Source organism: Strix aluco, chromosome 11, assembly GCF_031877795.1.
Source record: "Strix aluco isolate bStrAlu1 chromosome 11, bStrAlu1.hap1, whole genome shotgun sequence".
Lineage (NCBI taxonomy): Eukaryota > Metazoa > Chordata > Aves > Strigiformes > Strigidae > Strix > Strix aluco.
The window spans coordinates 672,032-699,900 of record NC_133941.1 but is presented as its reverse complement, the minus strand read 5'-3'; the positions used below and the strand labels follow the sequence as shown (position 1 = coordinate 699,900).

General features: G+C 53.4%; 2 protein-coding genes across 8 annotated transcripts; one reads left to right on the top strand and one right to left on the bottom strand.

The window, feature by feature from the left end:
• Positions 1 to 425: 425 nt before the first annotated feature.
• Positions 426 to 19,102, bottom strand: GATA2 (GATA binding protein 2). 5 transcript variants are annotated; one of them, XM_074835796.1, is made up of 6 exons: positions 18,639 to 19,102; positions 11,024 to 11,509; positions 9,761 to 10,360; positions 6,943 to 7,121; positions 3,952 to 4,077; positions 426 to 3,082 (listed from the first exon to the last, which is right to left on the bottom strand). In XM_074835796.1, exons 2-6 carry the CDS (start codon positions 11,250 to 11,252, stop codon positions 2,783 to 2,785), a joined length of 1,434 nt encoding a protein of 477 aa, XP_074691897.1. In that variant the 5' UTR covers positions 11,253 to 11,509; positions 18,639 to 19,102; the 3' UTR covers positions 426 to 2,782. The 5 variants fall into 5 exon arrangements, with proteins under 5 accessions (XP_074691897.1, XP_074691898.1, XP_074691896.1 ...); XM_074835797.1 differs by lacking the exon at positions 18,639 to 19,102 and adding an exon at positions 13,447 to 13,578; XM_074835795.1 differs by lacking the exon at positions 18,639 to 19,102 and adding an exon at positions 12,058 to 12,258.
• Positions 11,041 to 22,796, top strand: LOC141928117 (uncharacterized). Of its 3 annotated transcripts, XM_074835799.1 has the most exons (8): positions 11,041 to 11,131; positions 16,984 to 17,225; positions 17,319 to 17,370; positions 17,709 to 17,856; positions 19,477 to 19,580; positions 20,257 to 20,362; positions 20,642 to 20,709; positions 21,121 to 22,796. In XM_074835799.1, exons 4-8 carry the CDS (start codon positions 17,847 to 17,849, stop codon positions 21,496 to 21,498), a joined length of 666 nt encoding a protein of 221 aa, XP_074691900.1. In that variant the 5' UTR covers positions 11,041 to 11,131; positions 16,984 to 17,225; positions 17,319 to 17,370; positions 17,709 to 17,846; the 3' UTR covers positions 21,499 to 22,796. The 3 variants fall into 3 exon arrangements, with proteins under 3 accessions (XP_074691900.1, XP_074691903.1, XP_074691902.1); XM_074835801.1 differs by lacking the exon at positions 11,041 to 11,131 and adding an exon at positions 14,511 to 14,735 and having other exon boundaries at positions 16,984 to 17,856; XM_074835802.1 differs by lacking the exon at positions 20,642 to 20,709 and having other exon boundaries at positions 16,984 to 17,856.
• Positions 22,797 to 27,869: the final 5,073 nt, after the last annotated feature.

Sequence of the window (27,869 nt, the reverse complement as noted above, 5' to 3'; positions counted from 1 at the left end):
GCTTTTCTGCATTTACAGTGATTTTAAAACTTGTTTTTAATTGAAAAATATTTATCCAAACACTTTTCAAAAAAAACAACCACCCTCAAAAAAAACCCAAACAAAAAAACCCAAAAAAAAGCTGTTCATCATCTGCAATGTGACTGCTGCCTTAGATTTTAAACTGGTTTAGAAACTTCAGCACACTTAACTGCGTGACCTTGTCACCCCAAAACAACACTAGAGAATGAGCTTTTGTACCTGTGCTTTTCATACTAAATCATTCACCTACTTTTTTTGCCCTAGCCTGGTAGGTTTTTGAAATATCTATAGACTGCTCTGCATAAAGTTTAAGCTAATAATTCTACTGGCAACAATGACAACGATAATTTTTCTTCTCTCCCTATTAAAAGCAGCCTTTATGATGACATGGAGCTGGGCACAGGTACTTTCACAAAAAAGGTATTTTATTATTCTTAGCAATATTCACCTTGAAGGAATATGAGGAAAGCATACACTTTTTACAGACAATATATAAACATGTTGTACATAATTAACAATAACTTAGTTCACTAATCCAAAAATAAGCAAAATAAAAATTAAAATAAAAACAGAAAATACTGAAGAATTTTTTTATGCTGATACAAGTACAAAATAATTTAAATCTCGACTGCTGTTCTCTATGCTGCAGTGACTGACAATATATTGCACTTTGTCAACTGTATCAGTAATCCCTGTCTTCCACCCACATCCCTTCCCCGCCCCCCTGCCCAAATCCTACAGAAATTTGAGTTGGGTACAAATAATGTACAACTGTACCATTGTAAAAGGTAAAAAGGACCCAATTTTTTACCTCAGTAGATTAAAAATTCTTATGATTTCTCCCAACCAATTTAGTTTCCTGTTTATTTCCACTTCTTTACAAAGTGCACCTATATGCCTACGCAGACCAGAAAAAGGAGGAAAGCAGGATTTTCATGGCTGCTTGGTTCTTAATTCATTATTAAATATTTCAATTACATGTTTAGAAAAAAAATTAACGTACATCCATTTTTATGTTTTGTTGTTTTTTTTCTTTAAAGCAGGACTTGCAGTAAAGATACAATTGGCTTGATCCAAAAAAAAGAAAAACCCCAACAACAAAAAAGTTAAAAATTAAAAAAAAATAAAATAAAAAGCTTGTCACAGAGTTAAGCTTACGTGGTTTACATTATCAAACCCCTTTGTTCATTGGGGTATTTTCATCAGAAGTATAGCTAAATATGTACATTGTATGTTATACTGGAGCTTGTGTTCACGAGAGGCATCAGATCATAACAATCAATAGAATACACTTCACATTGGAAATAGCTTTGTTTTCGGTCATTTACGTACAATATGGTTTAATAATGGGAGAGTTAAATTTTCTTCTTTTGTTTTTTATTTTTCATATAAAATAAGCTACGGAAAACGGACGTTCCCCTTAGAACGATGCTTTCCCTCGTCTCATCAGCTGTCACTGTGTCTGGGATTTGACGGATGTGTGAAGCTCAAACTGATTGTCTCTCTCTTTCCCCTCTCCAGTGCTCTCAGCCTCATTTCTGCCCTTCCTCCCTGGGAAGTCCACCGGGGCCTGGACGCCTGAGACAGCACACGGGCTGGGGGCTGCGCGTGGACGGGGTGCCACACTGCCCTAAGTTTACCCAAGCAGCTAATCTGCATTTTTAAGCGACAGCTGCCAACACAACAGAACAAAATGCTTCAACCTCTGAAGTCTGCAAGTTGGATGTTTTTATGCCCTGTGATGGTTTCTACTCTGCTAGAAGTTAGCCGTGACACAGTCTGGTAAATGCCTGTACCTCACCCCTTGCTAGTGCAGGATTACCTTTCTGAGAGTTTTTTCTCCCCAACAGCTTGTCTGATCTAGCTGTCTGTTTTGAGGAATAATAGGGGAGTTGGGAGAGGGGGTGTTTTTTTTAAAATAAATCTTTCATGTTAGAGAAAAGAATTAAGAAATTGTGTCAAAATAACCACCACCTTGGGCACATTAAAATCCCGTATTACGGCTACATTTTTGCTTTGTTCCCCCTGCCCCCCGATCTTTTCCCCCATCCTAGTAGATATTTTGGTATCGTAGATAGATGGAGCTAATCCAAGGGGCTGCTGAATATGTCCCCCCCTCACCCCTTGTTCTGAAGGCAGGTTTTTCTTGCAGGGTAGCCATTGCAAACAACAGCACAAAAACATGCAGAGGGGTTGAGGCTTTTTGTGGAAAACAAGAGCAAAATAAATATGATTTTGTGTCTGATTTAATTTTAAAAATTATGTTTTTATAAAGATGTCCTTTTCTTTTTTTCCTTTTTTTTTTTTTCCTTTTTCTTTTTTCCTCATCCCAAACAAAGTCCGTGATAGAAATCCAGCATGTCTAGCTTCCAGTGAGCCGATTCCATCCTGGGAGGCTGCTTATATCTCTTTACAATATTCACAGTAATAACAAAGAGAGAAAGGAAAGCCAGTTCCAAGCCTTTTCCTTCAGCTTCTGCCACCTTTTGCTTCCTGCTGGACCATTAAGTATCGAACAGGTGAGTTCTTTTTCCTTATACCTGAGGGGGCAAAGTGCATTACAGGCACCACTACATGTTTCTGCAGAAGACCCATCATTTGCAAGGTTTCAGTCCAGCGTTAAGAGTTAAATCACACGGGAGCAAAGATCCCCTTTGCCATCCCCACATTCTCCGCTTGGCAGAATGTTTTCTTACTTGGTGTCATCTTAGGCAAAGCCCCATGTTCTTAATCTCTGGGTAGGTCTCTTGGTCATCGGGTTCTATCCCATGGCTGTAACCATGCTGGATGGGTGTGGATGTCCAAATGAGATGCTGGAAGATGGGTGGATGGGGGTAGGTGTTGGTAGGATGTGTCCAGAGTGGCTGAAAGGTGGCAAATGCCCCATGGGTGCCATGTGGCTGGCAAGGGCAGCAGCGCTGAAGGGAGACGATTTCTCCTGCATGCACTTGGACAGTTCCTCAAAACACTCGGAGCCTTTCTTGCTTTTCTTTGATTTGTTGGACATTTTCCTATTCCTGGTCTGAATTCCTTCCTTTTTCATGGTCAGAGGCCTGTTCACCTGCAAGAAATGAGAAAATCAGGCTCATGCAGACAAAATGACCTTATTGTGCAAAAATGAAAATATTTGGACAGCCCCCATGTGTTTTTCCTGGACGGAGACCTTTTTCTGGCCAAAAAAAATGGTGTTTCTCTCTGCAGAACTTGTTTATATTGATTTGTTTAATAAAACCACACACAAAAAAAACCCCTAGACATGAAAAACAAATTGAACTGAATTTGGCAGCTGATGACTCTTTCCCGTAGGCTTACCCTCAGTCCTCATTCATTTCCTAATAAAAGAGATCAAACTAGGAGGCACAAGTTGACCCAAATTCAGTCCTAAGACATGAGCAATCTTGTACCGGTAACCTCTTGTTACTTACAGTTTAAAAAATGTTCCAACATGTGGTCAAGTTATTCCTACTTAGGATTTTTTTTTTTTTTTTAAATAGGATAAAACAAAGCCTTAGATATAATTTTAAAACATATCTAAATATATAAAAATATATCTTAAAAACATTTTAAAAAATAAAAAAGGAGGTGCCCCATCAGGATTAATTTTTGCACAGAGCCCATTCCAAATGGCCTGTGTTTCTGGAGGGAAATGGCACACAAAACACGCTTAGTTAAAACCAAGTGTGGTAGCTCTATTTTGCCTGATTTGCCCAAGCGTTAGAAGCCAAGCTAATACATTGTAATGTCACTGAACTTAGCATCACTATGCTGACAAAGAATGGCTGTCACTTCCCAGGGGAACCTTAGAGACGGGGGAAGGAATAAAACAACAACCAAACCCCTGAAACCAATAAAAGCCTAGTGTACACCATGCAGTTAAGACATCAATCCCAGCTAGGCAAGCAGCGACACATGAGATGAGTAAATACTCACATTGTGCAATTTATAGTAGAGTCCGCAGGCATTACAAACTGGGTCCCCGTTTGCATTACGTCGCCATAAGGTCGTGGTGGTTGTCTGACAGTTGGCACAACAAGTCCCTGCTCTCCTAGCCGCTGACTAACCAAAAGAAAAAGAAAATTTAAAAAAAATGTATCAGCAGGAGGGAGATCATGAGAAAGGTCGAGTTGGACTCAATATTTAGGTTGGGCAGAACTAGTTAGTAAAATTTTACAGAGCATCAGGGCCCTGTCAGTTTTACGGTTTGTGGCCATTAGGTTTTTGTTTAAATTCGAGTATTCTCCTGTGCGGACTGCAGCTTCAAGCTCCGTAGCACCGCGCGTGCAGGGGAAGTAAGGAGAGAAACAATGCATCTCTAACTTCACAAACAAAAATTTTAGACGGAAACACCATCTGATTTGTTCAGGTTTTCCCTTTTCAAGATTCAAGATTCATGAAAATGTATTTGCCCTTTTTTTTTTTTTAACGGACCAATTTAGTTTCTGCCAGTGTTGGGACTGGGTTTGAAAAGAGGGAATGATCTTAAAGAATGTGATTTTTACCCCTACTCTGGCCCTTTAAAGATGGACACAAAAGAAAACCAACTGCATTACTTAACTGGGTGCAGTATTTATCAGAGCCATCACTGAAAATTCAGTTTCCATTTACAAGTGAAAGGGAGAAAACAAAACCGGCTCCAACTTTCTTTAAATATTTAGCAAACCAAATTTCATGCCTTGCAGCAATGATTCCGCTGACCCGTCTGCTGCCTCTGTCCCTACTCAGTTCCTTGGCTGACAAGCCCTCAAACAACTGTCTTAAAAGAAAAAAAAAAAAAAAAAAAAAAAATCCACCACCCTTTCCTAAAACTACTGTTCTGCTGAAACCAAGGTGGGGGGAAAGAAAAATGCCCAAACATTTACCCACCTCCCAAAACAAGAACAGGAAAAGTAGAACAGCAGGCAGCCAGTAATTTCTGGATGGGCCCTTGTCTCGCCCACCCCACAATAATACCTTCTTTGTGCAAGCGTGGTATCGTTATGGACGGACTGATTGCACCCCCCATATTTTGGGAAATAATTTTGCATTAGAAAGCTTCAACCCTGCCCCTGGAAGTGGTCAAAATACAATCATTTTGTGCAATTGGATTAATGCTGAGGACTCAGTATTTTCTTTTCCTAAATGAGCGGGAGTTTTCTTTCTAATGCGTATCAATCCGCATTTCAATCGGGGTAATTTCCCCGGGGCCTTGCTCCCTGGATATTTTTGCAATCACCCACCCAGACCCATGGGGTGCAGCTCACAGGGTGAAGCTCACGTTAATGTCCCGGAGCGGAGCGGTGGGTGCCCAGAGGGGGACTCGGGCGCTCCCAGGTCTGCTGGCAGCAGAGGCGCCCCGGGGTCTGTTCTCACTTGCTCCCGATTTACGCCATGGCCCTCTGTAACTCTCCCAAAGCCAGGGATGCTCAGCAGCTTAAGGCAAGCATCAGGCCCTCGGAGACTCATATATTTCAGTCCCTTACTTGCCTGTGAGAACAGGCCAAAGGCAGAAAGAGGGGGTACCCCCTACTGCAAGTACACTCATGCAACCCAAACACAATTAATGCCAGACGTCCAAACACTGACATTATTAATACGATCACTTTGCTATTGCGTGTCAGATGAACAAATTCCCAAAGATGGCCATCTCTTCTCCCCCGCAAACAAGCAAACTACAGTGGAAAAAGGGGCAATAAACAAAGCTGTAAATCAATTAAAACAAAACATTAAAACAACTACACTAAAAAATGTCTCTAGTGCTCCCCAGACCCCTCACAGTGAGCTAAGTATAACAGTCTCCCAACACACTGGAAGGTGGAGACCTATGTTTGCATATTTGAGATGGCTTACTGATACTCAACTATGCTGCTTAACTCCATGGCCTGTCCCATTCAGACTGGAAAGCACTTGAGCCTGAGAGACGATAATGTTACACTGTTGTCTTAACATTTTTCTATATGTCAGTCACTTTAGAAGGCAAGTCATTAAGAAGCTTGCATAGTTGAAATTCTGACTCACGACAGAAATCTTCTGTATCCCATCCCAGTGTTAGAGCAGTAATGCCAATTTTCTGCTCTCCAAACCTCATTGAAACGTGCCCACGAATAGCTGAGAGACTTAGGCACCATAAATCACAAAGCTCCAAAAAATATATTTATTATTCTTAGCATTTTACGCATTATTTGTGGAGTAGAGTGTATTAGAAATTTCAAAACAGCAAGCATGACTGGCAAGGCTTGCCTATAGAAACCCTCTAATGCTTTTAGAGTCAGGAAACAGATACACAAAGTTTCCTTATCTTCAACGTACAGATATCCGGATAGGAAACTACTACCAGGAGCTTAGAAAGGACATTTTTTTTAAATCACTCAAATGAAAATACAAAGTATAGGTGACTCCATGGAAAAATAATAGGATTTTTTTTTTTTTTTTTTTAAAACAGTAGGGGATTGTCTGGGGAGGGAACCAATATTCATATTGCCAGAGAATATAAGAGTGAAAATTACTTCATGGCTTTTATACAAATAATTATTAAGTAGGGAGCAGTAGCTTTGACTCATCTGATCTGTTTTGCTTTTTGGAGCTGGAACTTTTTTTTTTTAGTACACGGTGGAGGACATTCATGCTCATAACCCTTTCGCTCCCAGTATGTGCCCAAAACATCCCAAGAGGCCAAATAAATGAGGAATTAAATGAAAAGCTGTCATCCAAGGATCAACGGAGAGAGGGATACACGATACCCCGCGTGCAGGGTGCGCGGCAGGGAGGCTGGGATGGGCCGCGGTGGTCTGCGCCGGGAGACCCGCCCCGAGGCGCGGCAGTGACCCCGCCGTGACTGAGCCCCGAGCACCGCACAGCTCGGCTCCGAGACACGTTTGCCCTGTGCCTGCGTGTGGTCCCTTTGCCTAATTCACCCCCAAACCCAGGAGAAACAGAGACACCTACCAGCCTTCGTTTAGGTTTAATGAGAGGTCGGTTTTGACCGTTCATTTTGTGGTAGAGCCCGCAGGCGTTACACAGGTAATGCCCGGTGCCGTCTCTTCTCCAGAGAGGGGTGGCAGTTGCTCCACAGTTCACACACTCTCTGCCTTCTAAATGGAAACACGAAGAAACCGGATTTCTTTCTTTAAAAACAAATTCACAAAAGCTTTTTGCATTGTCCTTTAGGCATTTTCCAGAAGTCAAAACAGTGTGTTAATTCAAGCACAATCAGACAGCAGTGACATCTACAGCACATGCAGCAGGGAGCTCAGCCTTTCGAGATCGCCCAGACTTCAGTGAGTATTTTATGTCATGATCAGAAATAGGCAGCTCTCTCTGCAAGGTGAGAAAGAGTGACACTCTTATTGTGTCAGATGGAAGTTATCGTTTCAGTAACGAGAACTCCCTTAATCTGCGCTGGGCACCGCTCCCCTCCCGTATCTATTGCACTCCCATGGTTACATCCCCTGTTCTCCTGCCACAACCGCACAGGTACACGTGCACAAACACACACCTGCGAACACACGACGCGTTCAAGAGAGGGTCCAAGGAAGGGGTTTTCTACAATTAAATCTAAGCAAAAAAGACCTCCCTCCCGTTCTGCGCTTTCTTTTTTGTCACAAATGTTACGGGATGAGAAAGTAAAGCCGAGCAGACTGGGAATGGGTACAGAATGCCAAAGGCTCCGTTACGATTTTGTTCTAAAGGCAGAAAAACGCTGTTAATGCTGATCTTTGAAAAAGTTCAGTTTCAGCAAGCACTCTGGAAATTACCGTAAAAAACAGGCTTTGAGTTCTTTTCTGTTTCTGTGATTTTTCAACAGTAGTTTGGATTTGGTAGGGAGCAGTTTACCTTATTACTGCTTCATTATTAGTTTTAGTAGCACAACGTGGGAAACGTGGCATTGTAGAGTGGCTCTATTGAAACCCAGCATGTAACTCCTAGATACTGGTTTCTGCCTCAGAAAGCTCTCTGCTAAAAGTTCATTTGCCTCCGATGGTTCGAGGGCAGGTCTGCTTAATATAGAAATCTCTCTTAATATAGTTTATGCAAATCCTACAGTATTTAACTGGAGAGGAAATTCTTTTTGCTAATAACTGAAGCAGGCCATGTTGAGTTCAGCGGGGCTTGTGTCTCCTTTAATCTAGGGAGTGGGTGGCTTTTAAACAACACAGTCTAGAGTGAAAAATGAGGGGAGCTCTGCGGCGCTGCATTTGTAGCTTTTGTCCCTCCTAGGGCAGGAAGCTGCAGGAGTCGTCGTGTCGTGAGTCTTAGTTTTCCTACAAAAACACTGAGTGGTCACGAACTTTCCCCAGTTCCTTGCACAGGGGGGCTCCCTTACAGAAAAAAAACAACCCGTAAAACAAAACAACAACAAAAAAAAAGCTCCTTACTTCCCCCATCTAATAAAATCATCAGCAACTACAGGACAAAAATAAAAAAGCTACTCGAGATCCCTTTATGTTCGGAGACCTGGGTCCTGAATCTGTTTCCCCAAAGTCGGGAGGCTGGGGCTGCTAATTGCCTTTACTTTCCACCTCTGCACTACTAAAAAATACATCTACACAGTAGCAACTGCATTTCAATATGGGAAGGGAAAGGTGCATTTTTCCCCCTCAGAGGAGCCGTTTGAAACGGAGCTGATGCGCTTGTAAAATAGCTGATATTTTTGTTGCAAAACTCTTAAGAGAACATTTCTGAATTATTGTCTACTTTAAAAATAAATACATGCAGTGTATTCACAAGCGTGTATGCGCAGTGATAGATAAGAATACACACACACGCGCGTATCTAGTCATTTATTTTTAAAGGGCTGCTAAATCCAGTCCCGATATACCACAGTTCGTCTCCTTCCATTGCTGAGGCTGTTAAACCAGGAAGGTTAGTAAAATTACACAAATTGTCTTAAATCATCCGCCTAGTTGTACAACTAGTTTGATTTCAAAGCGGGATCAAAACTTTGTCCATCACCTAATCTGCTGATTTTGGACTGCACTTTCAGGGAAAAATGCAAGGAGGGGTTTGTGAACACGGGAAAGGTCTGCGGTCAGGAGTTTGGGAGCAGAGATGTCTGGTTCAGGGGAAAGGGAAAAAAAAAACGGACTATTTTCTAGTTAAAGTTAGGCTGGAGTAAGTTAGCGATGACTAGACACCTTAGTCTCTCGCACTGGTATGTAAACTATATTTGAACTTTTGCTCCTGTAAAATGTGAAGGAAATAAGGCCCCTGCCATGCGAAGCGGACCGGCCGGGGAAGTTTCGCTTTCATCCTGTGCTGGGGCCTTGGTTCGTATTAATGAGGAGACGTGGAAAAATATTGAGGGAGAAATACCCATCGCTACAAAGTCCCCCACGTGTGATCCGTGGGGGGTTTTACTGCCTTGGGGAGATGCGATCGGGCCTGAGCCCCTCGGGTGGCCGAGGCCAGCCAGGGGCTGCTTTTTCTCCGCGGGCGACTTTTTTTCCTCCAATAAATCCCTCTTTGGAACACTCGCTCGGCCGGCTTGCCCTGCACCGCTCCCCGGGGTCTGAGTGCCCCGGGGCCACTGCCCGCCGGCCCGGCAGCCGCTGGGGACGCAGTGGCACCCCCAGAACCCTGGTACGAGCTCCACCCCCCCCCCGTTTAAAACCCCCCCAAAAGCGGGACCCCGCAGCCACCTGCCCCTCCGCAGCAGCCTGCAAGCTCAGCCCCCAACCCCCCCAAAAACCCGAAGAGCCCTCCCCCGGCAGCACGGCAGGGCAGAGCCGGGGGCAGAGCCGGCCCCGGGGGGGGCAACGCTTACCCGAACAGGATCGGGCCTTGCTCCGCGGCTTGGGGGTGAAGCTGGACGCGGGGCCCCCCAGGAAGCTGCCGGGGTGGAAGAGGCTGCTGCTGTAGTCGTGGGCGGCCGGCACGTAGGAGGGGTAGGTGGGGATGGGGTGGTGGGTGGAGGGCTGCGCCCCCATGCTGGTGAGGCTGCTCCGCAGCGGGCTGGCGCTCTCCATCTTCATCCCCTCCGCCAGCGACACTTGGTACTTGATGCTGTCTTTGTCCTCCGGCCGGGCCCCGGCCGAGGATGACGGGGAGGCGGCGCTGGTGGAGTTGGGGTCCGGGGACACCTCCTTGGGAGGGGTCGGGGGGAAGCCGAAGAGGTGGGAGCCGGAGTGCGAGGCCGGGGTGAGCGAGGAGACGGAGGCGGTGCTGGACGTGCTGCTGCCGGGGTACACCGAGATGGCCCCGGGCGCGCCGGCCGCCGAGGGGTGCAGGGGCGTCTTGGTGAAGGGGTTGACGGTCCAGGGGTTGTGGTGGTGGGCAGACAGTGCCGCCTTGCTGCTGTCCAACCAAGGGATGCCGGGGCTGTGGATGAGGTGAGGCCGGCACATCTGACCCCCGGCCAGGCGGGCTGCGGGGACACAAGAGCGTTTGGGATCAGCGCGGGGCGGCTCGGCGCTGGGGAGCCCCCCACAACCCGGCCCGGGCAGCCCCCCACATCCCGGCCCGGGCAGCCGGCCACGGGCAGGGATCTCACAACCCGGACAAAGGGCCGCCAGACCGGCCTCTTCGCCCTCCGGGGGAGAGACACGGGCCAGCCCAAGCAGAAAGAGCGACGGGCGGCGGCAGGAGGGGGACCCAGGCACCCCCTTTCCTCCCTCCCCACCCCTGAGAGTCGGCAGCAAACCCCTTTCTGCTCTCCCTTCCGAGCTGCTGCGGCGTACTCTCTCCGGCTCCTAAAAACACCCCCAAATAAAATCCATCGCCGATCGGAATCGGTTTGTATTTTGCATCCGGGAAGTAGCCGTGTCTGAGAAGTTTTCGCCTGTGCGCACACTATTTCCCCTTCCTCTTTCACCTCCCCCCCCTCGCTTTCCCTCCCCTCCGCCAGTCCTCGGTTATCTCCAGGGTTAATATCCACCCGTGCCTCCCTTTCCATCCCCTTTCCTCAAATCTCCTTTCCCCCCCGGCTCCGCCACTCCGAAGCGGCCCCCGAGTGAAACTCCTCGCCCCACTCAGGACGGCCCGCACGGGGGTGGGGGGATGGAAAAAGGGGCCGGGGGTGCGGATTTACCGTGCGCCTGGCTGTAGGAGACCCTGGCCCGGGCATGGGCGGAGTTGGCGTAGTAGGGGTTGCCCTGGGAGTCCAGGTGGTTGAAGAAGACGTCGACTTCATCCGGAGGTAGGAGCTGCGCTGGTTCCATGTAGTTGTGAGCCAGCCCGGGGTGGTGGCTCTCTGGGTGCTGCCCGTTGAGCACGGCGTGGTGGGCCATCCAGCGAGGCTGGTCGGTGGCCACCTCCATGGCCTCGGGCCTCCCCTCCCACCCGCCCCCAGGCCGGGAGCGAGCGGCGCTCGGTGCGGGGGGGGGGCCTGGCGGTGCTGCTGCTGCTCGGGGGGTATCTGTCGGCGTTAGAGGCGATGGGGGGACTTTTCTTCAAAAGAAAACCGCCGGGAGAGCGGAGTGCGCCCTCGGAAGGGTGGGGGGGTCCCCGAGGCCGGCGTGTCCCTCTGTCGGCGGGCGAGTGGCGGAGGCAGGTCCGGGAGGCGCCGGGGCAGCACCTGCGGGGAGAGACGGGCGGGTGAGCGGCTCGGCAGCCCCGGGGTGCGCTCCCCGCCGCGCCGGCTCCCCACCGGGTTGTTTTCCCAGCGGTAAAGGGATGGGGAGGGGGAAGCGGAGCCCCTCCCCCCTTCCAAAAATATCCTCTCCCCCAAAGTCCTCGCCTTGCGCCCTCCCTGCTCATTGCCCCACAAAATAAACAGAGATCCCATTTCAAACTCTTTACCAAAAGAAAAAAAAAAAAAAAAAAAAAAAAAAAGAAAAAAGCTTCCTTTTTTCTTTTTTTTTTTTTTTCCCCCCCGCTCTCGCTACAAACGTCAACAGGAGTTTTTCCAGCTGGCTTCAAAAGCGGGGTAAAAAAGGAAGAACGGCAGATCTAATATAGCGTAGTCCTAGCAAGAACTCCGACTGACACAAAAGGAAAAAGAGGGGGAGAAAGGGGGGGTGGGGAGGGGAAAGAGAAGGAGAAGAGGGGGGAAAAGGGTGTTTAGCGAAAGCAGCGAGTGCGCCCTGGCAGCGGCGCGGCGGCCCCCCCGCGCCCCACACTTACCCGGGGTGGTGATGGATCCTGCTCGGAGGATGCGAGTGCCGCAAGAGGGGGAGAAAGGAAGGGGTGGGGGGGGGAAGGAAAAAAAGGCCAAAAAAAAAAAAAAAAATCGAGGAGGGAGAGGGGGGGAAAGGCAGAGCGAGCGCGGGAGGAGGAGAGGAGGCTGGCTGGAGGGTGTTACTCAGATGGCAAAGCCGCTGCTCTGGCCGGCTCGGTCCCATCCCCGCGCATCCTATATGAGCGCTGGCGCCAGCTGGCCGCGGCGCCGCAGACGGGCCGGGGCGAGCAGGGCCGGCGGCCGGGCCAGCCAATCCCGCCGCCCCACACCGCCCCCAACCGCACCCCCGGCCCCAAACGGAGCCCGCCGGGGGGGGGGGGGAGCGCGGCGCAGACCCCCCCCCCCTCCTCCTCCGCCCCCCCCCCCTTCCCCCCGCCCGCAGCATCCTCGCCCGGCAGCGCCGTGGGGGCTTTCCCCGCCCGGGCTCTGCACGCCCCTGCGGGGCGGGGACGGCAAAATAGGGGGGTCCCGCCGGGGTGTGGGGGGGATGCGGAGGGGAGGGGGAGCCGGGGCGGGTGAGCGAGGATGGAGTGCGGGAAGGGCTCGGCGTTGGGGCCGGCTCCACCGGGTGCTGCCCGGCCGCGGAACCGCAGCTCCCAGCGCCGCCACCGGGATGCCCGGGCCTGGGGAGAGGGGGTGGAAGTCGGCACCGGGGAGGTAAATACGTTAAAATCCCCTAAATTTGGCACCGCAGCCGTGAGCGGGACGAACCCCAACGTGGTCGTTCCCATCACGTTAGTTTGAAATAATTGAATCGGGGAGAAAAAACAAATTAAAAACAAATAAATGCGAGGCTGCGCGCCGGCCCCGGGGAGCGTCAGGGCGAGGAGGGCCCGGGCAGCAGGGCCGCGCCGGGCAGGCTGCGGGGCCGGGACGGATCCTGCCCGGCTCCCCGGGGCCGGGCCCGGCCTGGGGCTCGCTGGCGGCTGCGGCCGCGAACGGCCAGGCCCAGGGAGCCGAGCTGAGCCGAGCCGAGCTGAGCTGAGCCGGGCCGGGGCAGGAGGGCGCTTGGGGACCGGCGACAGCCTCCCCGATTGGGGCTGCGGCACCGCAACCCCGTTTTTTTCCCCTTTTCCCACCCTATTTAAAAAAAAAAACCCTAAACCGACAAAACCCCCCAAACCCCAAAGTTTTAATATCTGCAATTATTTGTGTGCTGTGGGCCGGGGAGGAGCGGCGCGGCCCGACTCAACAGGCGTTGTCGGCGGAGTTCGCGGCGGGGCTTGGCAGCAGCCGGGGCGCGGGTCGGGCTCGGCCACCCCAAAAGGTGCTTCCACCCCGTTTGCTTTTGGGGCAGAAAATAATAATAATCATGGGAAACAGTCACAACCAACCCCACGGAGCGCGGCCGGGCGCTGCTGCAGGTCCCGTTTCCCAGGCGTTGCCCTCCCACTCCTCAGCCGCTGCTTTCGGGGGGCAGAGGGAAACGTTCCCCGCGGTCCCCGAAACCCCGGAGCTGGACGCGGGGCGAGGAAACTGCCCCTCACCCGAGGAGCGGGGCGGGGGGGGCGTAGAGCGGCCCCTCCGCCCGCCGGGCAGCGGCCGCGGCTCCAGCCCGACGGCGCGGCCGGGGCAGGGGCGCGGGAGCCCGTCGGGCTGTGCCGGGCCGCGGGGTGCCGGGGGGGAGCGGCGCGGCCCCGGGGGTGCTGCTGCCCCGAGAGCCGCCCCCCCGGCGGGCAGCGCTGGGGGCTGGGAGCCGGAGCCGGCCTCCCCCGGCCCGGCCGCCCCAGTCACTACGACGCCGGGGCTCTGACGTCACCCGTCACTGCCAAATTCGCCAGGAAATGAACTTTTTTTTTTATATAATAACAATAATAATAATAATAATGATGACGGTAATAATAATAAAACTCCCTTTCCTCGCTGCGGAGCCCGTCTGGCCCGAGCGACACGGGGCTCCCTCCCTAACTATTCCTCCCCACCCTCGTTCCTTCCCCCAAACCCCCCCCCCAGGGGACCCCCAGCGCGGCCCCCCGGGGGGACCCGCAGCGCAGCCCGGCGGGGCGGGGAAGCGGGGGCCGGGCCGGGGGAGCCGGCATTGCTCTCCCCCCGCTCCCCGCATCCTTTCCTCCGCCGGCCTCCCGCACCCGAAGCCCGGGTTGCCCCGCTGCCCCCCCCCGCCCTCGGAGCTGTGCGGCGGCGCCGGGACCGCGGCGCCCCTCGCCCCCTCCCGCCGCCGGGGGATGGGGGGGGTCGCAAGCGGCGGGGCGGGCGGCAGCTCCTCGGTCGGCTGCGGAGCGCGGAAGGGGCGGTGGAGCCGCTTCTCCCGGGACGGGCTGGTTGGCCCGGGCAGGCCGGGGCCAGGCGCTGGGCCGGGCTTTGGGGGGGGTGGGGGGAGAGGGACCGGGGCTCGGCAGGGCAAGTGCCCCCTGCGCTGCGGGGCCGCTGCCCCCGGCGGAGCGTCCCCGGGAGCCTTAGGCCGGAGATGCCAGGGAGGAAAGGGAAACAAAGCAAAAAAAAAAAAAAAGAAAAAGAAAAAGGAAAGTTAAAAGGCAGAGAGAGAACCAAGCGAGCTTTCTAAAAATCCGGCTTCATCCTCCGAAGCTATTTGCTTTCTACATGCACCAAAACCACCCAAATACCCCCCAAAACGGATTTATTTTTTTGTTTTTTTGAAAGAAGGGTAAGTATAACATAAACCCGGGAGTTGCAGGTAGGTCCCCTCGGCGCCTCGTTCTCCCCACAGCCCGGAGGCTGCCGGGGCACACACCGTGCCCGGGGGGTCCCTCCCGCCGCAGCCGGGATCACCCCAGCCCCGCCGGCTCCGACTCCCCGCCGGCGGCGAAATCCAGCGCCTCGCTACGCCCTTATTAATTAATATGGATGTTTTAATTATTACCCGCCTGCCATCAGCACGGGGCCACGATTTTTTTTTTGGGGGGGGGGCGGGGGGGAGTTGGGGTGGGCTGTTTGTTTTAGGCAGGTGATAAAATCGCAGTTAACGAGCTGATAATTCGTTCGTGTTTGTTTTAAAAGACAAATTGTAAAGATTAATCAGGCGGCTTGATTTATGGCGAGGCAGACCCCGGCGCTGCCCGGCCGGGGCTCCCTGAAGCCCCCGTCTCGGGTTACCCGGCAGGCGAAGCAAAACAAAAGGGCCGAGCGGGCAGTGGCGGCGGCTCCGGCCGGGCCCCCGCCCCGGCGCCCACCCCCCCGCCCCGGCGGCCCCCTCCCCGCCGCCGGGCTGCTGGCACTGCGGCCGGCGCCGCGCCTCGCCCCCAGCTCCCGCGGGCTGCACCCCCCGGTTAAAGCCCTTTGTAAAAGAAATGACCCCTCCAGCAGGAACGAACGGTTTCTGCTGAGGGACCGGTTTAATTCCTGTGCTTGAGCTGGGAGATTTCCTAGCCAGCCGGCTCGCAGGATTTCACTTTATTTTATTTTATTTTTCCTCCCCGCCGTGTCCCGTCCCCGCTGCCTGCGTTTAGCGAACCGGCTGCGGTCTCGGCCGCTCGATGCCCCTGCGGCACGGCCGGGGTTTGTAATTGAATTAATTCCCCCACCGGGAGCCCCGGCAGCCCGCGCTGGCTCCGCTCCGCTCTGCAGCCCGCTTCACACGGCTGCTTAAGCAGCTTTCCCCTCAATTTTCTGCCAAGCCTCCGGGGAGAGGGTCCGGCCGGGCCCGGGACGCGCCCTGCTCCCTCACCCCGCTCCTTCCAAACCCCCTTTTCCCTTCTTTTCTCCTTTTCCCCCCCCCCCTCTTTTTTCATTTTTTCCTCGACATAACGGGCTGCACTTTATTAACTTAACATTGTTATTGCCGTTGATTTTTTTTTCTTTTTTAATAAGGGAGCTTTCTCAGATCTGAAAGCACAACTGGTTATTTTGATTTGATTGACAAGTGATGTCATATCGTTAAGGGAGGGGGGAGACGACAACATGTTTTAGCAACAGTTAGTAGCGCCATGTGATGGAGTTGACGCCTATGCCCGGACAGAGGCGAAGGCAGAAAACAAATCCCCCCGGCCGCGCACACAGACTATTTATTTACACGCCCGGAATGGGGTTTCTTCCTCTTTTACCTTTTTTTTTTTTTTTTTTTTTTCCCCCGATCCTGGGTGCTTGAACCTGGGAAAAAGTGTACCTGAGCAAATGGGGCTGGGCTGGGTGGGATCCGCAGCCCTCAGGGCACTTTTCTCCAGACACCCCCCTCCCCGGGGAGCCGCCGGCCCCCCCCAGGGGCCACGCTCCCTCCCGCCACCCGGTGAACGGAGACCCGGGGGTCGAGACCTTCCGGGGCGGCCCTGCATCGCCCCCCGCCGCTGCGAAGTGCAACCCGCGGCGGCCGCAAGCAGGGAAGGCATGAAAAACTCCGTGAAAAGAAAGAAAAAGAGGGAGAGAAGCGCCGGGCCGCCCTGCTGCCGGCCTGCGAGCCCCGGGGCGGGCCGGGGAGGGCGGCTGCCCGCCGACGGGGAGGGGGCTGGGGGCTGTACCGCCCCGACCCCCCCGCCCGCCGGGGCCGCCGCAGGTGGAGGGACCGGCCGGCCGGTGCGAGCGGCTCCCGCCCGCAGGTAGGAGCCCCGCGACCCCCCCGGGGCAGCACCGGCCGCGGCGAGCATCACCCCCACCCCCCCGGGGTTTATTTCCTTGGGTGTGATTTTTTGGGGAGGGAAAATTCTTGCTTTCTGTCTTTTTTTCGGTGTTTTCCTCCCTCTGATCTTGTCTCCGCTTCGCTTTTCTTCTCCCCCGGCCCCCCCAGTCCTGCGTTACTAGCACGTATTAATGGCTGCTAATAGGGTTATAAAATGACACAGTTACCTCTTAACCGCAAGACCCTATTTAAGCTGCATTAAAAAAAAAAAAAAAAAGAGAGACGGCTCGGGGAATAAATCACAGAATGCTTAATTATTTTTTTTTTTTTTTAAATACTGTAGGAGCCTCCTCGCTATCCCCCCATCCCGCAGAGGTGGGAACCCCCTGTCCCAGCCTCCCGCCTTCACCTGCGCTTTGTCCGCAATTCGCCCGCAGCCCCCCGGCTCGTTCGGCTGCGAATGAAGGGGAGGAAAAGCCTCACGTCGCCCCCAGCCTGCCCACAAAAACGCCTTTTGTGCAAGTTCCCCAAGAAAAACGCGTGGGGGGGGGGATGTCGCACACGCACGGCTTTGTCCAGAAAAAGGTATAAACATTTTTTTAGGCGCTGCCAGGAAAGATTTCGTTCGCGGGAGCTTGCTTTAATTTTTTTTTTTTTTTTTTCCCCTTTCCTTGCAAGGTTATTTCGGGCGCAGCTGTTGCAGGAGGGAGGGAAGAGGCCGATCCCGCAGGTTTGATTTGTTTCTCCGCAGGCAAAACTTCGCTGGGGAGGGACCGAGCCCGGAGCGGGGCTCGTCTCACGCCCGGCCCCGGCCGCTCCCCGCCGCCCCCGGCTGCCTTTCCCCTGCGAGCCGCGGGGCTTGAACCAGGCCGGGGTTTAGACTTCCGAGGGAAAAAAAAAAATAGTTGCGTTTAATAAAGATGCTCCGTGCTCTGGGGGACAACAATCCCCGCGACCGAAACCCGCACCCCCCTTAGTGAAATCGCTTTTCTTATTGAAATCGCCTCAAATCCAGGCAGGCTCCGCTCCTGGTTGCTTCTATTTAATTTTTTTTTTCTTGCCTTCCAGCTTCAGCACCCCAAAGCAAAAGGAGGATAAAGAGGGGAACTTTGCACATACAACAACAACAAAAAAAAAAAAAAAAAAAAAAAAAAGAAGAGGAGAGGGGGGTGAAAGAGCCCGCGGAAAGGAGCGGCCCGGTCCCCGATGTGGCTGGGTAATTTTAAATCATGCAAAGCCCCGTAAAGCTGCCGCACGGGACTGGGACGGGGAGGACTCCCCGGCAGGCAGGTGCAGGGGGAGCGGGGCCGGGCCCTGCCGGCTTTCCGGAGCAGAACAAACCCTCACATACTTTTTTTTTCTTTTTTTTTCTTTTTTTTTTTTTTTTGTTTTTAATGCTCAAATCTACCAACAATAGGAGCGAGGAGATAGGATGGGGCTGCGAGGAGGGGTGCGGGGCTCTGCACACCCTGTATCCGGGAAGTGTCTGCCTGGCCGCCCTGGGTGAAATGCAACTTTCCAAGATGGAGATTTAAATAATTACCCCGGTGACAATGGAGGGGGAAAAAAAAAAAAAAAAAACCAAAACAAAACAACCAACAAAACCCCACAAATACCAAAACCTCCAACCCAAACGCGGCCCGGCGGCCCCGCTCCCCGCAGGGTGAGGGTGCGGGGGAGCGCAGCGGGTGCGCCCCAGCCAGCGGGCAGAGCCCGCGGAGCCCCTGCGCCGGCGGGCGTTAAGCCGGGCTCAGCGCGGCCCCGGCCCCGGCCGGGCGGGAGGGAGGAGGCGGCCCGGGGGGGTCCGGGCGTGCTGGGGCATTTTTTCGTTCTTTACAAAACCCGGCCAGGTTTGTCCCCGGGGGGAAACTGCCCCGAGCGATGCACCCCAGCAGCGGGACCCGCACCCCGGGGGCGCGGCGGCGGAGCCGCTGTGCCGGTACGGCAGCTCCCGGGCCGCGCAGAGCCGCGCAGAGCCGCGCAGCCGCATCCCCTTACCTTGCCTTTTGCCAGTCCTCGTTTTTCTTTCAGTTTTCCGCCCGGTGCCTGGGAAGCGCCGGTTCTCCTCCTCGGCGGGGCCGCTCGGCGGGCTGGGGAGGGGGCGCCGGCCGCAGGGAGCCTCCCCCCGCCTGCCTGCGCCGGGAGCGGCGGCTCTGCCGCGGGCGGTGGGTGCGCGCAGCACGGCGGAGGGGCTGCCCGAGGTGCGCGCTGCTGAAAACTGGCAGCAGTTTGCGAGCTGAGCCCTTTTTTTTTTTTTTCCTCCCTTCCCTCCTTCCCCCCTTCCCTTCCTCCCTCCCTCCCTCCCTCTCTTTTCCTCTCTCCCTTCTTTCCCTCCCCTTCTCTCTCTCACTCTCCTGCATTCAAGGATGGCACAGCGAGCCACTGTGTATTTATGTACATAATAAGGCAGCTCGTCCCCTCCACTTCATTTGCATCATTACAATATCTGTACAAGCACATCACATTGTCTGTTGCTTGCACCTTTTGTTACGGTTGCTGTCACAGTCTACGCGACTTGACTTTCATATTTTAAATGAATTGATATTACACCAACAACACACACTCACATCCCCGGCGCTGGGAAACCGGCGCCGCGGCCCCAGCCCCTGCCCAGCCGCTCGCTTCTTCACCGGATCCCAGGGAAGGGGGGGTGAGGGGACCCGCCTCGTAGGGCTAATTATTCGTATGAATTACTCCTATTCGTATTAATTTTGTTTTTGCTCCCTAGTGAAGGGCACGTTTGGGGGTTTTGGGATTTTTCTTTTCTGGTATTGGCCAGCCTGGCTTTTGTATAACATCGTGGTTCTTTTTCCCCCCTCTCCCTTCCCAAACTCAGCCTTCGGGGCTGTGCACCTGCAGGCAGGAGAGGCGGCCGAGGAGCTGGCAGAGGCGCAAGCAGATGTTGTACGACGGGGCGTTGGTATAGCTAGGAAAGGAACGGTAAAATACCTATCTCGTAGACCACCAGGAAATTCAGCCAGAACGAACGTTTTGGAAATGTTTGCGCGCCCCAGCCCCGGCTGGGCAGTCCTGACCCGCTGGGCATCTCCCTGGCGGTGCGGGGCGGGGGGGGGGCCGGGGGGGATCCCCTCGCCGAGCGCCCGGTGGCTGGATGGGGTGGCGGGGGCCGCGGGGCGCGGCGCGATTCTCGGGGGGGAGCAGGCGAGACCCCCCGCCCCCGGCTGCGGGAAAACCATATTAATGGAGAGACAAAGGCCGGACCGTCCGGCGGGGGCCCTGCGGGAGCGGGGGAACGAAATACGGTTCAGGAAAGGAAGGAGAAAAGTTTCGCGGGAGAGGAATTATCATCATAATGGAGGTAAAAATGTGAGCAGGGGAAAAGGGGGGGGGAATATCCTATTCTGTTGGCATTTTCTGTCTGTCTTTGTGATATGGTTCGGGGGAAAAAGGGTCCTTGATATGCGGCAGATAATTCTTATCAGCCCCACGCAGCCCATTTCCAAAGTAAGTGTTTTAATTACTCCTCCTGTATTACCCTTCATCCTCTGAGAGGAGATACATCGCCAGATTTATGCAAGGGAAAAAAATACAAAAGAATGCGGTATTAAAATATATACATGCATATATATCCCCGTCTTTTTTCCCTTGTGCCCAGGAAGAGGGAGACGCTGTCGCCCGCCGCGCCCCGGGATCGCCCCTGCACGGAACGACTCTAAAACGAGGGACCGTCGCGCAGACGGAAAAACTACGGGAAAAGCGGGGTTTGAAGCCTTCAGATTTTTCCCCAGGCGGGGACAGACGGGGGTGTCCGAGCCGGGGGCTCGGGGGGCTGAGACCGGCGGAGGGGCAGGGCTGCCCAGCCGGGGCTCCCCGCGCTGCTGCCCGCTCCCCGGCCGGGCGGTCCCGGGCTGTCCCGGGGCCAGGACCAGCCCCCCAAGTGCCACCAGAGGCATTTGGGGCCGGAGGGGCGGGGAGGGGGGGGGTGCGATTTTTCCCCTCATGCCCGCTGGAAGAGAAGGATGTTTTCCTCTGCTGTTTAGCTTTCGTACTAAAGATGTCACCTGGAAGTCTGGGAGGAAGGGGGGACCGGGCTCTGCTCTCTTCCACGGTAACAACCATATTCTGCATATTGAAAAATATGATAGACAGTGGGGAAGGCTTTCTTTCTTTTTTTTTTTTTTTTTGCCCCCCTTAAAAAAAAAAAAAAAAAAAAAGAACCAACCTTTTCAATATTGATTCAACAAAAAAGAGAGGGAGAGAATTTAAAAAGAGAAGAAGCAGCACCAGCAGCAGGGAGAATATAGGCTCAGCAACTCTCCAGGTTCGCTTCCTTATTATTACTATCCAGGGGTAATTTTTCATCTCTGCTAGCTAATCTTTGTTCCTTGTGAAGATAATGAATAGCCCAATCCTTATCTCCTGGGCTCCTGGAGGCTGCTGGAGAATGGGGTTGAACAGGGTTGAAAATTGGTTCCAAAGTGCTGCTGAATAAATGGTGTTCCTTATCTCTCTCTTCCAGATTATCGGAACCCTTTCAAAACTCACACAACAAATACAGCCACCGCATCTAATGCATCATTTACCAGAGCAGATCTCCGCGTTTGATCGGCAGATAGGCAAAATCTATGTATTCCTTGCTTTACTTAGTATGCATGGACTCGGGGCTGCTGTGCATGCGGGGTGCCCCCCGCCCGGGCCTGGGACACCCCCGAGGCTCTTAGCACACGCAGGTCTCTGCTGTGGACTCCGTGGAGTGATGAGAGTGTCCCCTGCCTGTCCCCAGCCCGGGTGGGACTGCAACCCACCCTGCAAGGTGCTGCCACGCAGCATGCTTGGAAATTTGGGATTGCTCCGCTGGGTAGCCGATGGATTTGTAGGGAGAGGGGAAGGGGCGTGAGCATCCTCCTGGGCACGCCAGGCACCCTGCTCTCACGCCCTCACGCTCACTCCTGCACCCACGGTTGCAGTTGCCCACACCCATGAGCAGCTGCTGAGTCCTGGCTGCGGTGCAGCACCCCTGACCCCCCCAGAAAGACACTCTCAGGCTCAGCCTGTTCTGCCCCAGCCCTCGGCAGCCTCAGGCCCCAGCTGGACCAGTCTGGTAAAACCTCCCGGTGCCCCCCCCCACCCCCACCCCAGCTTGTCCCCCCATATCCTGGCAGCCTGGCCATGGACCCCAGCCAGTCCCTTGGGTCCCCCAGGGGCTGGGACCAGCTTCCAGCCCTCCCCGTCAGTGCTGGGGGATCCCCCCACATCCCAGCCACACGCGGAACAGGGCACCTGGGGCAGCTCAAATTTGTGGGAGCAACTGGTGATCTTGGGGGAGAAAAAGAAACAAATAAACCCCACAGAAAGGGAGTCCTGCTTCACTCCTGGAGTTAGCGTGAAGTCTGTCTCTTCCAGCTCAGGGCAGTATCAGGTTTTCTTTTCCTTCCTTTTCCTTCCTTTTCCTTCCTTTTCTTTCTTTCTTTTTTATTTTCTTTCTTTTTTCTTTTTTCTTTTTTCTTTTCTTTCTTTCTCCTCTTTCTTCTCTTTCTCTCTCTCCCTTTCTCTCTCTCGTTCTCTCTCACTTTCTCACTTTTTATGTCTCTCCTTCTCTCTTTCTTTCTCACTTTCTCCCTCCCTGCCTTTCTTCTTTCCCACTAGGTTTTCTTTTTCATTCTCTTTTTTGTTTACCAAAAAATCATCTGCATAACAGTAAATGACTGTGCAGCCCCCCACTCCAGAACAGAAGATGCCCCAACCCAGAGCTGGGGACACTCGTCCCCTTGGCTGTCACCCGCCCCTTCCTTCCCCGCCAGCGCCTGAGCCTGTGCCCAGATACCAAACAAGGGGCATTTGATTTGACACCACCACAGCACAGCCCTGTGTTCCCGGTGCTGTCCTGGACCCCCAGCCCAGGGCGCCAGTGAGATTCCAGGCTGGGGACAGGACACCCACAGTGTCCCAGTCCCCTCTGTCTGCCCAGCAAAGCTCATCCCTCCCCTGCCTGGAAAGGGAGAGAAACTTTTGTGGGAAGTTGCGGACAAGCAGCAGCCCCAGCCAGCCCCTGCCCATGCTCAGGAGTCTTGCAAATGTACAACTTGTACTAATTTTTTTATGGCTGTATTCACAGTTGTTCCCTGTAAAAAATGGACCTGTGTTAGTTTATTAATAACCTAAACATTACGTATTAAAGACCTATGAGTGACACAAGATGACAAAAAGCTGTATTTTTCCAATATACACAAGCACACATTTAATAACCTTCTATTGCATCTCAGCTAGGCCTTCTCTCTGATGGTTCCCATGGCAACCGAGATAAAAAAGCAGCCATTTTCCATATCTCTATGAAAGTCTATTATATTGCAGGATTAGTTCATCTTCTGCTAAGGTCAAACACAAAGTCATACAACCTGAAATATTTAGAATCCATGTACATTCATTTTTTTATATGCCCTTTCATTTTCCACAAAAGACTGGGCTCCTCTGAGGTTTTATTCCCCAGAAAATGCTAAGCAAAGCAATAAAAAAATCATGATTAGCAGCTGATGAAAAGTTCAATTGTTTTTTTTTTTTTTTTCCCCAGTTTTTTTTTTTTTTTTTCCTTTTAAAAAAACCCACTATTGTTGGGCAGATAGTGCCTTCCCTATTTATCTCTATCAGCAGCCGTGATTGCAGCCGATACCGGCCGCCTAATTGGGCTGGGAGCAATTTGCAGGCGGACGGCGTCACCTTCTGGCTGCGGCGGGTGAGACAGCGGCGGCGCGGGGTCAGGCCGGGGGGCGATGCTGGAGCCGCCCCCCTTGGGCACCCCCCAGCCTGCAAACGGGGGGACCCAGGCAGGAGCCGGGGGTCGCGGGGCGGCTCCGCGGGACTCCCCGCGGGAGGTACCCCAGGGGCGCGCAGCCACGCGCCGGCACCGCTCAACTCTGCGCCGCTTCGCCAGAATTCATACACACTCGCTATGGGCTTGCAAACATGTCAGGAGTCTGTATCTGCTTCTTCCTGCGACGAGTAAACATTTTTATTTATTAGCGTGTCGCGACGAGGTGCTCAAAGGCTTTCACCTGCAAGTTTGAGCTATTGCACTCCTGAAAAAAAAAAAAAAAAAAAAAAAGGGTTGAACACATCCACACATCCAAGTCGCTCCTGCAAGCTCCGATCTCCAGCATGGTGCGGGGAGGGAAAGCAAAGTCACTTTTTTTTTTTTTTTATGAAGGAATTGGCAACGTAATTCAGCTGCGTCTTCGTGACACCTAGAAATGCAATAAAATAAAACCTGGGCAGCCTTCAGACAGTTTGAATGGTGACAAACGTGTTATCGCCTGTGACACCAAGAACTACGGCTCACTCTTTTTCCAAGGTCACTCCAGAAAACCTGGAAAAGCAGGGGAGAGAATTTGTGGATGTGGCCATCCGCACTTGTGGCTTTGTTCGTGGGTACCTGCTGCAACGTGACATTTATTCCAGACCCTTTTAATGTGGAAAAATAGAGGCTCTGGAAATATGTGCAAAAGGGGAGAAGCTCATGGGTGGCAGAAGGATTGAAGAATTTTTTTTTTTTTTTCCTTCTTTTTGCCATCCCTTCATCCCCTGGGGGCCCTACAGGGATGTCCCGGTGACTGCAGCCATGTTGTTGAAGCAGCCTGGGGTGGGCCAGGCAGGGGGTTAGCAGGGATGGAGATGACCTGCCCCTGCTGAGGAGAGGGGCAGTGGGACCGGGGGATAGGAGACCCCAGCCCTGACCCTCCATCACCCGCTGCCTCGGCTGCCCCCAGCCTGGGCGAGGTGGGTGGCACAGGGTGCTTGCCCACGCAGTGTAGCAAAAGGTGGGAATGTACCCAAAGGTGTTCTCAGGGAGCTGTTTGCAGGCAGGGGTTGCACAGCAGTGGGCAGAGCTGTGCCCAATCCCAAAACCAGGCAGCAGCCCCTGCTCTCGGCAGCACACCTGGGAGGGGGATGCCAGGGTAGCTTCTCCACCTGGGGAACCCTCACCTGAGGCACCTGTGCACTCATAAAAGCCCCCACCTGCCCCTTTCCCCTCCCTCTGGGCTCTGCTTCCTTCTGCTCCTTGTGGTGGAGGGCAGATGGCTGTATTTTTAGGGCTAATGCAAAGCTATTTATTTTTGAGCCTTGGATCCTGGGATTAGGCCTCACCTATTTATTTTTTAAATAAGGTGGTAATATTTCTAGTCTCAGGGTTTGTACTAAAGGGAAGAAGCCTGAAAGCATTGCCTGAGCTGAAAGCTTGAAGAGGACTACATAGCATCACCAAATGTAGGTGGTTTTCTCTTTTAAGTCCTGTGGTTTCTTTTCTTCCCTACTTCATCCATGCCACCCTGGGCAGCAGCTGGCACGGTGTTTCCACATCTGGGGTGTGCAGCCCTGAGAAAGCCTCCAGAAATCTTGGGAGTAACTGTGTTCTTTGCCTAAAAAAAGGGGCCTTCTCCTGCCTATGGTGCTAGCACCCTCTTCTTGGAGCAGTGGTGTTGGTCTTCTCCTCTCTCAGCTCTGGTTTTCTTGTGAAACGTGCTGCTAGGGGCAGGTAGAGGCTGAGCTGCCCCGGTGCCAGCAGTGTGGGTGCTACGTGGGGGCTGTGAGGGAGCTCGCTGTGAGGATCCCTGTCCCCCAGCAAGTGGGGGTGTTTGTGCGCTGGTGCCCGTCGGGGCTGCCGGGAACGCTGCGGAGCCGTGCTGGGTGCTATGCAGAGTGCCATTCAGACCCAGCACGAAGCAAAAATAGGAAAAAAAAACAAGTCCCCTTTGGGCTGCAAATATTTAGATTATTTCTAGTGGCCGGTTACTGCTGGGGGAAACCTGGAGGCATGTGGGGCTGCTGTCATGTGGCTTTTTGCAGGAGCAGGGTGGCCACTCATGCCTGGGAGGAAGGGGCTCCTTCCCAGCCCGGGGGCTGGCGGTGCCACCGAGGGGATGCTCTCTGCTCCCCTTCCTTGCTGAGCCCGGCGCCGTGTGGTTTGGGATTCAGGGCGGTGGCGAAATGCCCCAGTTTGGCCCCCGGTTGTTTTTCTGTCTCTCAGTGACATCTGGTGTGTTGCTGCGAGTTCCCAGAAAGAGGCCCTGATGGAGGATGTCAGGGTAGGAAGAAAGGAGCTGACCTTGCTATTAAAAGGCAACAGAAATGGAAATGTTTCAGGCTGTTTCTAGCAGACGTCTCTGGGAAGAAAATCTCCTTGCTCTGCTCCATCAGGCCCTCATGGGCAGCTTTTCTCTACTAATTGTTCACTTGATACCACACTGGAGATGCTTAATTTATCCTCGCCCCCATTGCTGCGTCTGAAAAGATCTTGTGGAGTTTGAAAAGGGTTTAGTCCTATTGATCCCTCATGACTTCATATGTTTCTGGTCTTATAGTGACACCAACAGCCCCGTTGTTCTCGGATCAAAGATGCTCATCTCGTGTGGGAAGAGTTTGGGGCAGATCCTGCTCTGAATCCAGAACAATCCCATTGAATCTGACCCAGCATTCCCAGCAGTACCTCTTTAAAGATGGAATTTTTTGCCAATCTCTGATCCCTGCTCTGAGCAGGGGTCCCATGGAGGAAGGAAACCTTGCCATCGCACGGCTGCTCCTCACTATGGGGGAGAAGTGGAGTAATTATTGAGATTAGCGAGCATAAGCTTTTCCTACAGCTTGAGATGAATGTATGTTTTAAACCCTCTTGGCTTTTTGGCTGAGATCAAATGTAGCATCAGTTTAACATCTGTATCTTTTATCTGGGCAGTGGGAAGACTAACCTTTCTTGATTCAGGATGTGAACTTGATTTAAAAGGGCTCTCCTTCAATTTTTTTCCCTGTGCTGTGCGACCCTGCTAGGTGATGCTGTGGGGAGCTGGGGCTACTTTGCTTGCCTGGAAGGGAAGGGGAGGAGGAGGATGATGAGGAGAGCGTGGGAGACTGTGCTGGGTATTTGGAGAACAATGAGAACAGCACACATGGAACGTGGCTGGGGGTGGACCTGCGTGCTCGAGGCCCGTGTGGGTACAGCGAGCACAGTGAGAGCAGGCGACTGTTGGGATTGAGACGTACGGACGGTCCCCGCCGGCCACAGGGCGAGCGGCTCCCCCGCTTCAGTCTCCTCCAAGCTGTTGTTCCCTGAGCTGTGCCTGACAGCGTACCTTGGAAAACCCAAACAGTGTATCTGCTGCAAAGGCATAAATCATGCCAGGTGCATCTCCCTGTGCCCCAGCACTCCTCCCTGCCTGCACGAGGCTGCTCCCGCTTTGTCCTGGGGAGCGCAGGGCAGGGAGGGAGCTGACAGCCAGCGCGGGGGAGGGGGGGGCCTGGTAGCAGCCGCCGGAGCTAATGATTTAAATGATTAGTGAGGAGCGCAGGCAGCTGCTATCGACTTCAGCCAAGGTGCTTCCATTGTTCAGGCTGGTGTTTTCCAGCCCCCGCCCGTGGAGACGCTGCCGGTGCTGCCAACAGCCGCCGTCCCATGGCCGTGGGGCGCATCGGTGAAGCCGTTCCCAGGAGCTGTGGGCACGGGGAAGGGATGGCTCAAGGCTTGCTGAGCTCTGCCTTCAAATGCTTTTTGGTGATCAAAGCGGCTGTTTCCTTGGGATGGGAGCACCCGGCTTGGCTTGTTGAACATCACGTCCTCTCACCTGCCCCAGCTCTGGGGTGCCGAGCGTGGGTGGGCTCTGCCTGGCCTAGTGGCCCATGATGCCACGGTGGTGGTGGCCAAAGCTGGGCAGTGAGGCTGGTGAGCCCCAAATGGGGAAGACTGACGTGGTTGTGCCTGAGGCAGAAGCTCAGGGACAGGCTCTCCTGTGGGGTTTCTGTATCCTCAGTGCGTTTAGTCTGTGCTGGGCTGAAGGCACCAGCTTCACCTTCCCCAGTGCTTTCTCTTGGTGTGCTGGTCTCAGTCTGTTCTTTCAGTCCTTAGTGGCAACAAGCCCCTGAGAAAAAGAGCACCTAATAACTTTGTTTTCCACCCAGTAGAGAAGATGGTATTTAACAGAGCCCAAGAGCCTTTCACCCCTTCAGGGGCCAAGTCTGGGGCTTGTTTGAATAAATCAACCTGGGCTAGCTCTGCCATCCTTGCAGAGTGAACCCCATACATGCTGGAGGGAGGTTTTGTTTGCTGGGCCAGAGAAAGCGAAACGCAACCTGAGCGCAGGGCTGGAGCCCAGCTCACCCGCCACACTCCGGTAAGTGGCACATGAAGCAGCAGAGCCGCATCCTGCACCCCCGGCCCTCGGAGCCCCTGCGCATCTGAGCAGCCCCTTGAAGCGTGTTGCTCTGGCCCCGCATGGGCAGCTCTCG

Coding starts and splice junctions, on each gene's coding strand:
- LOC141928117 (XM_074835799.1), top strand. Junction 20,363..20,641: donor AAAACTACGGGAAAAGCGGG/GTTTGAAGCCTT, acceptor TCTGCTGTTTAG/CTTTCGTACTAAAGATGTCA. Junction 20,710..21,120: donor GGGCTCTGCTCTCTTCCACG/GTAACAACCATA, acceptor TCTCTCTTCCAG/ATTATCGGAACCCTTTCAAA.
- GATA2 (XM_074835796.1), bottom strand. CDS start 11,252: ATGGAGGTGGCCACCGACCAGCCTCGCTGGATGGCCCACCACGCCGTG. Junction 10,361..11,023: donor CTCCTACAGCCAGGCGCACG/GTAAATCCGCAC, acceptor GTGTCCCCGCAG/CCCGCCTGGCCGGGGGTCAG. Junction 7,122..9,760: donor CAAGGCCCGATCCTGTTCGG/GTAAGCGTTGCC, acceptor TTGTTTTTAAAG/AAAGAAATCCGGTTTCTTCG.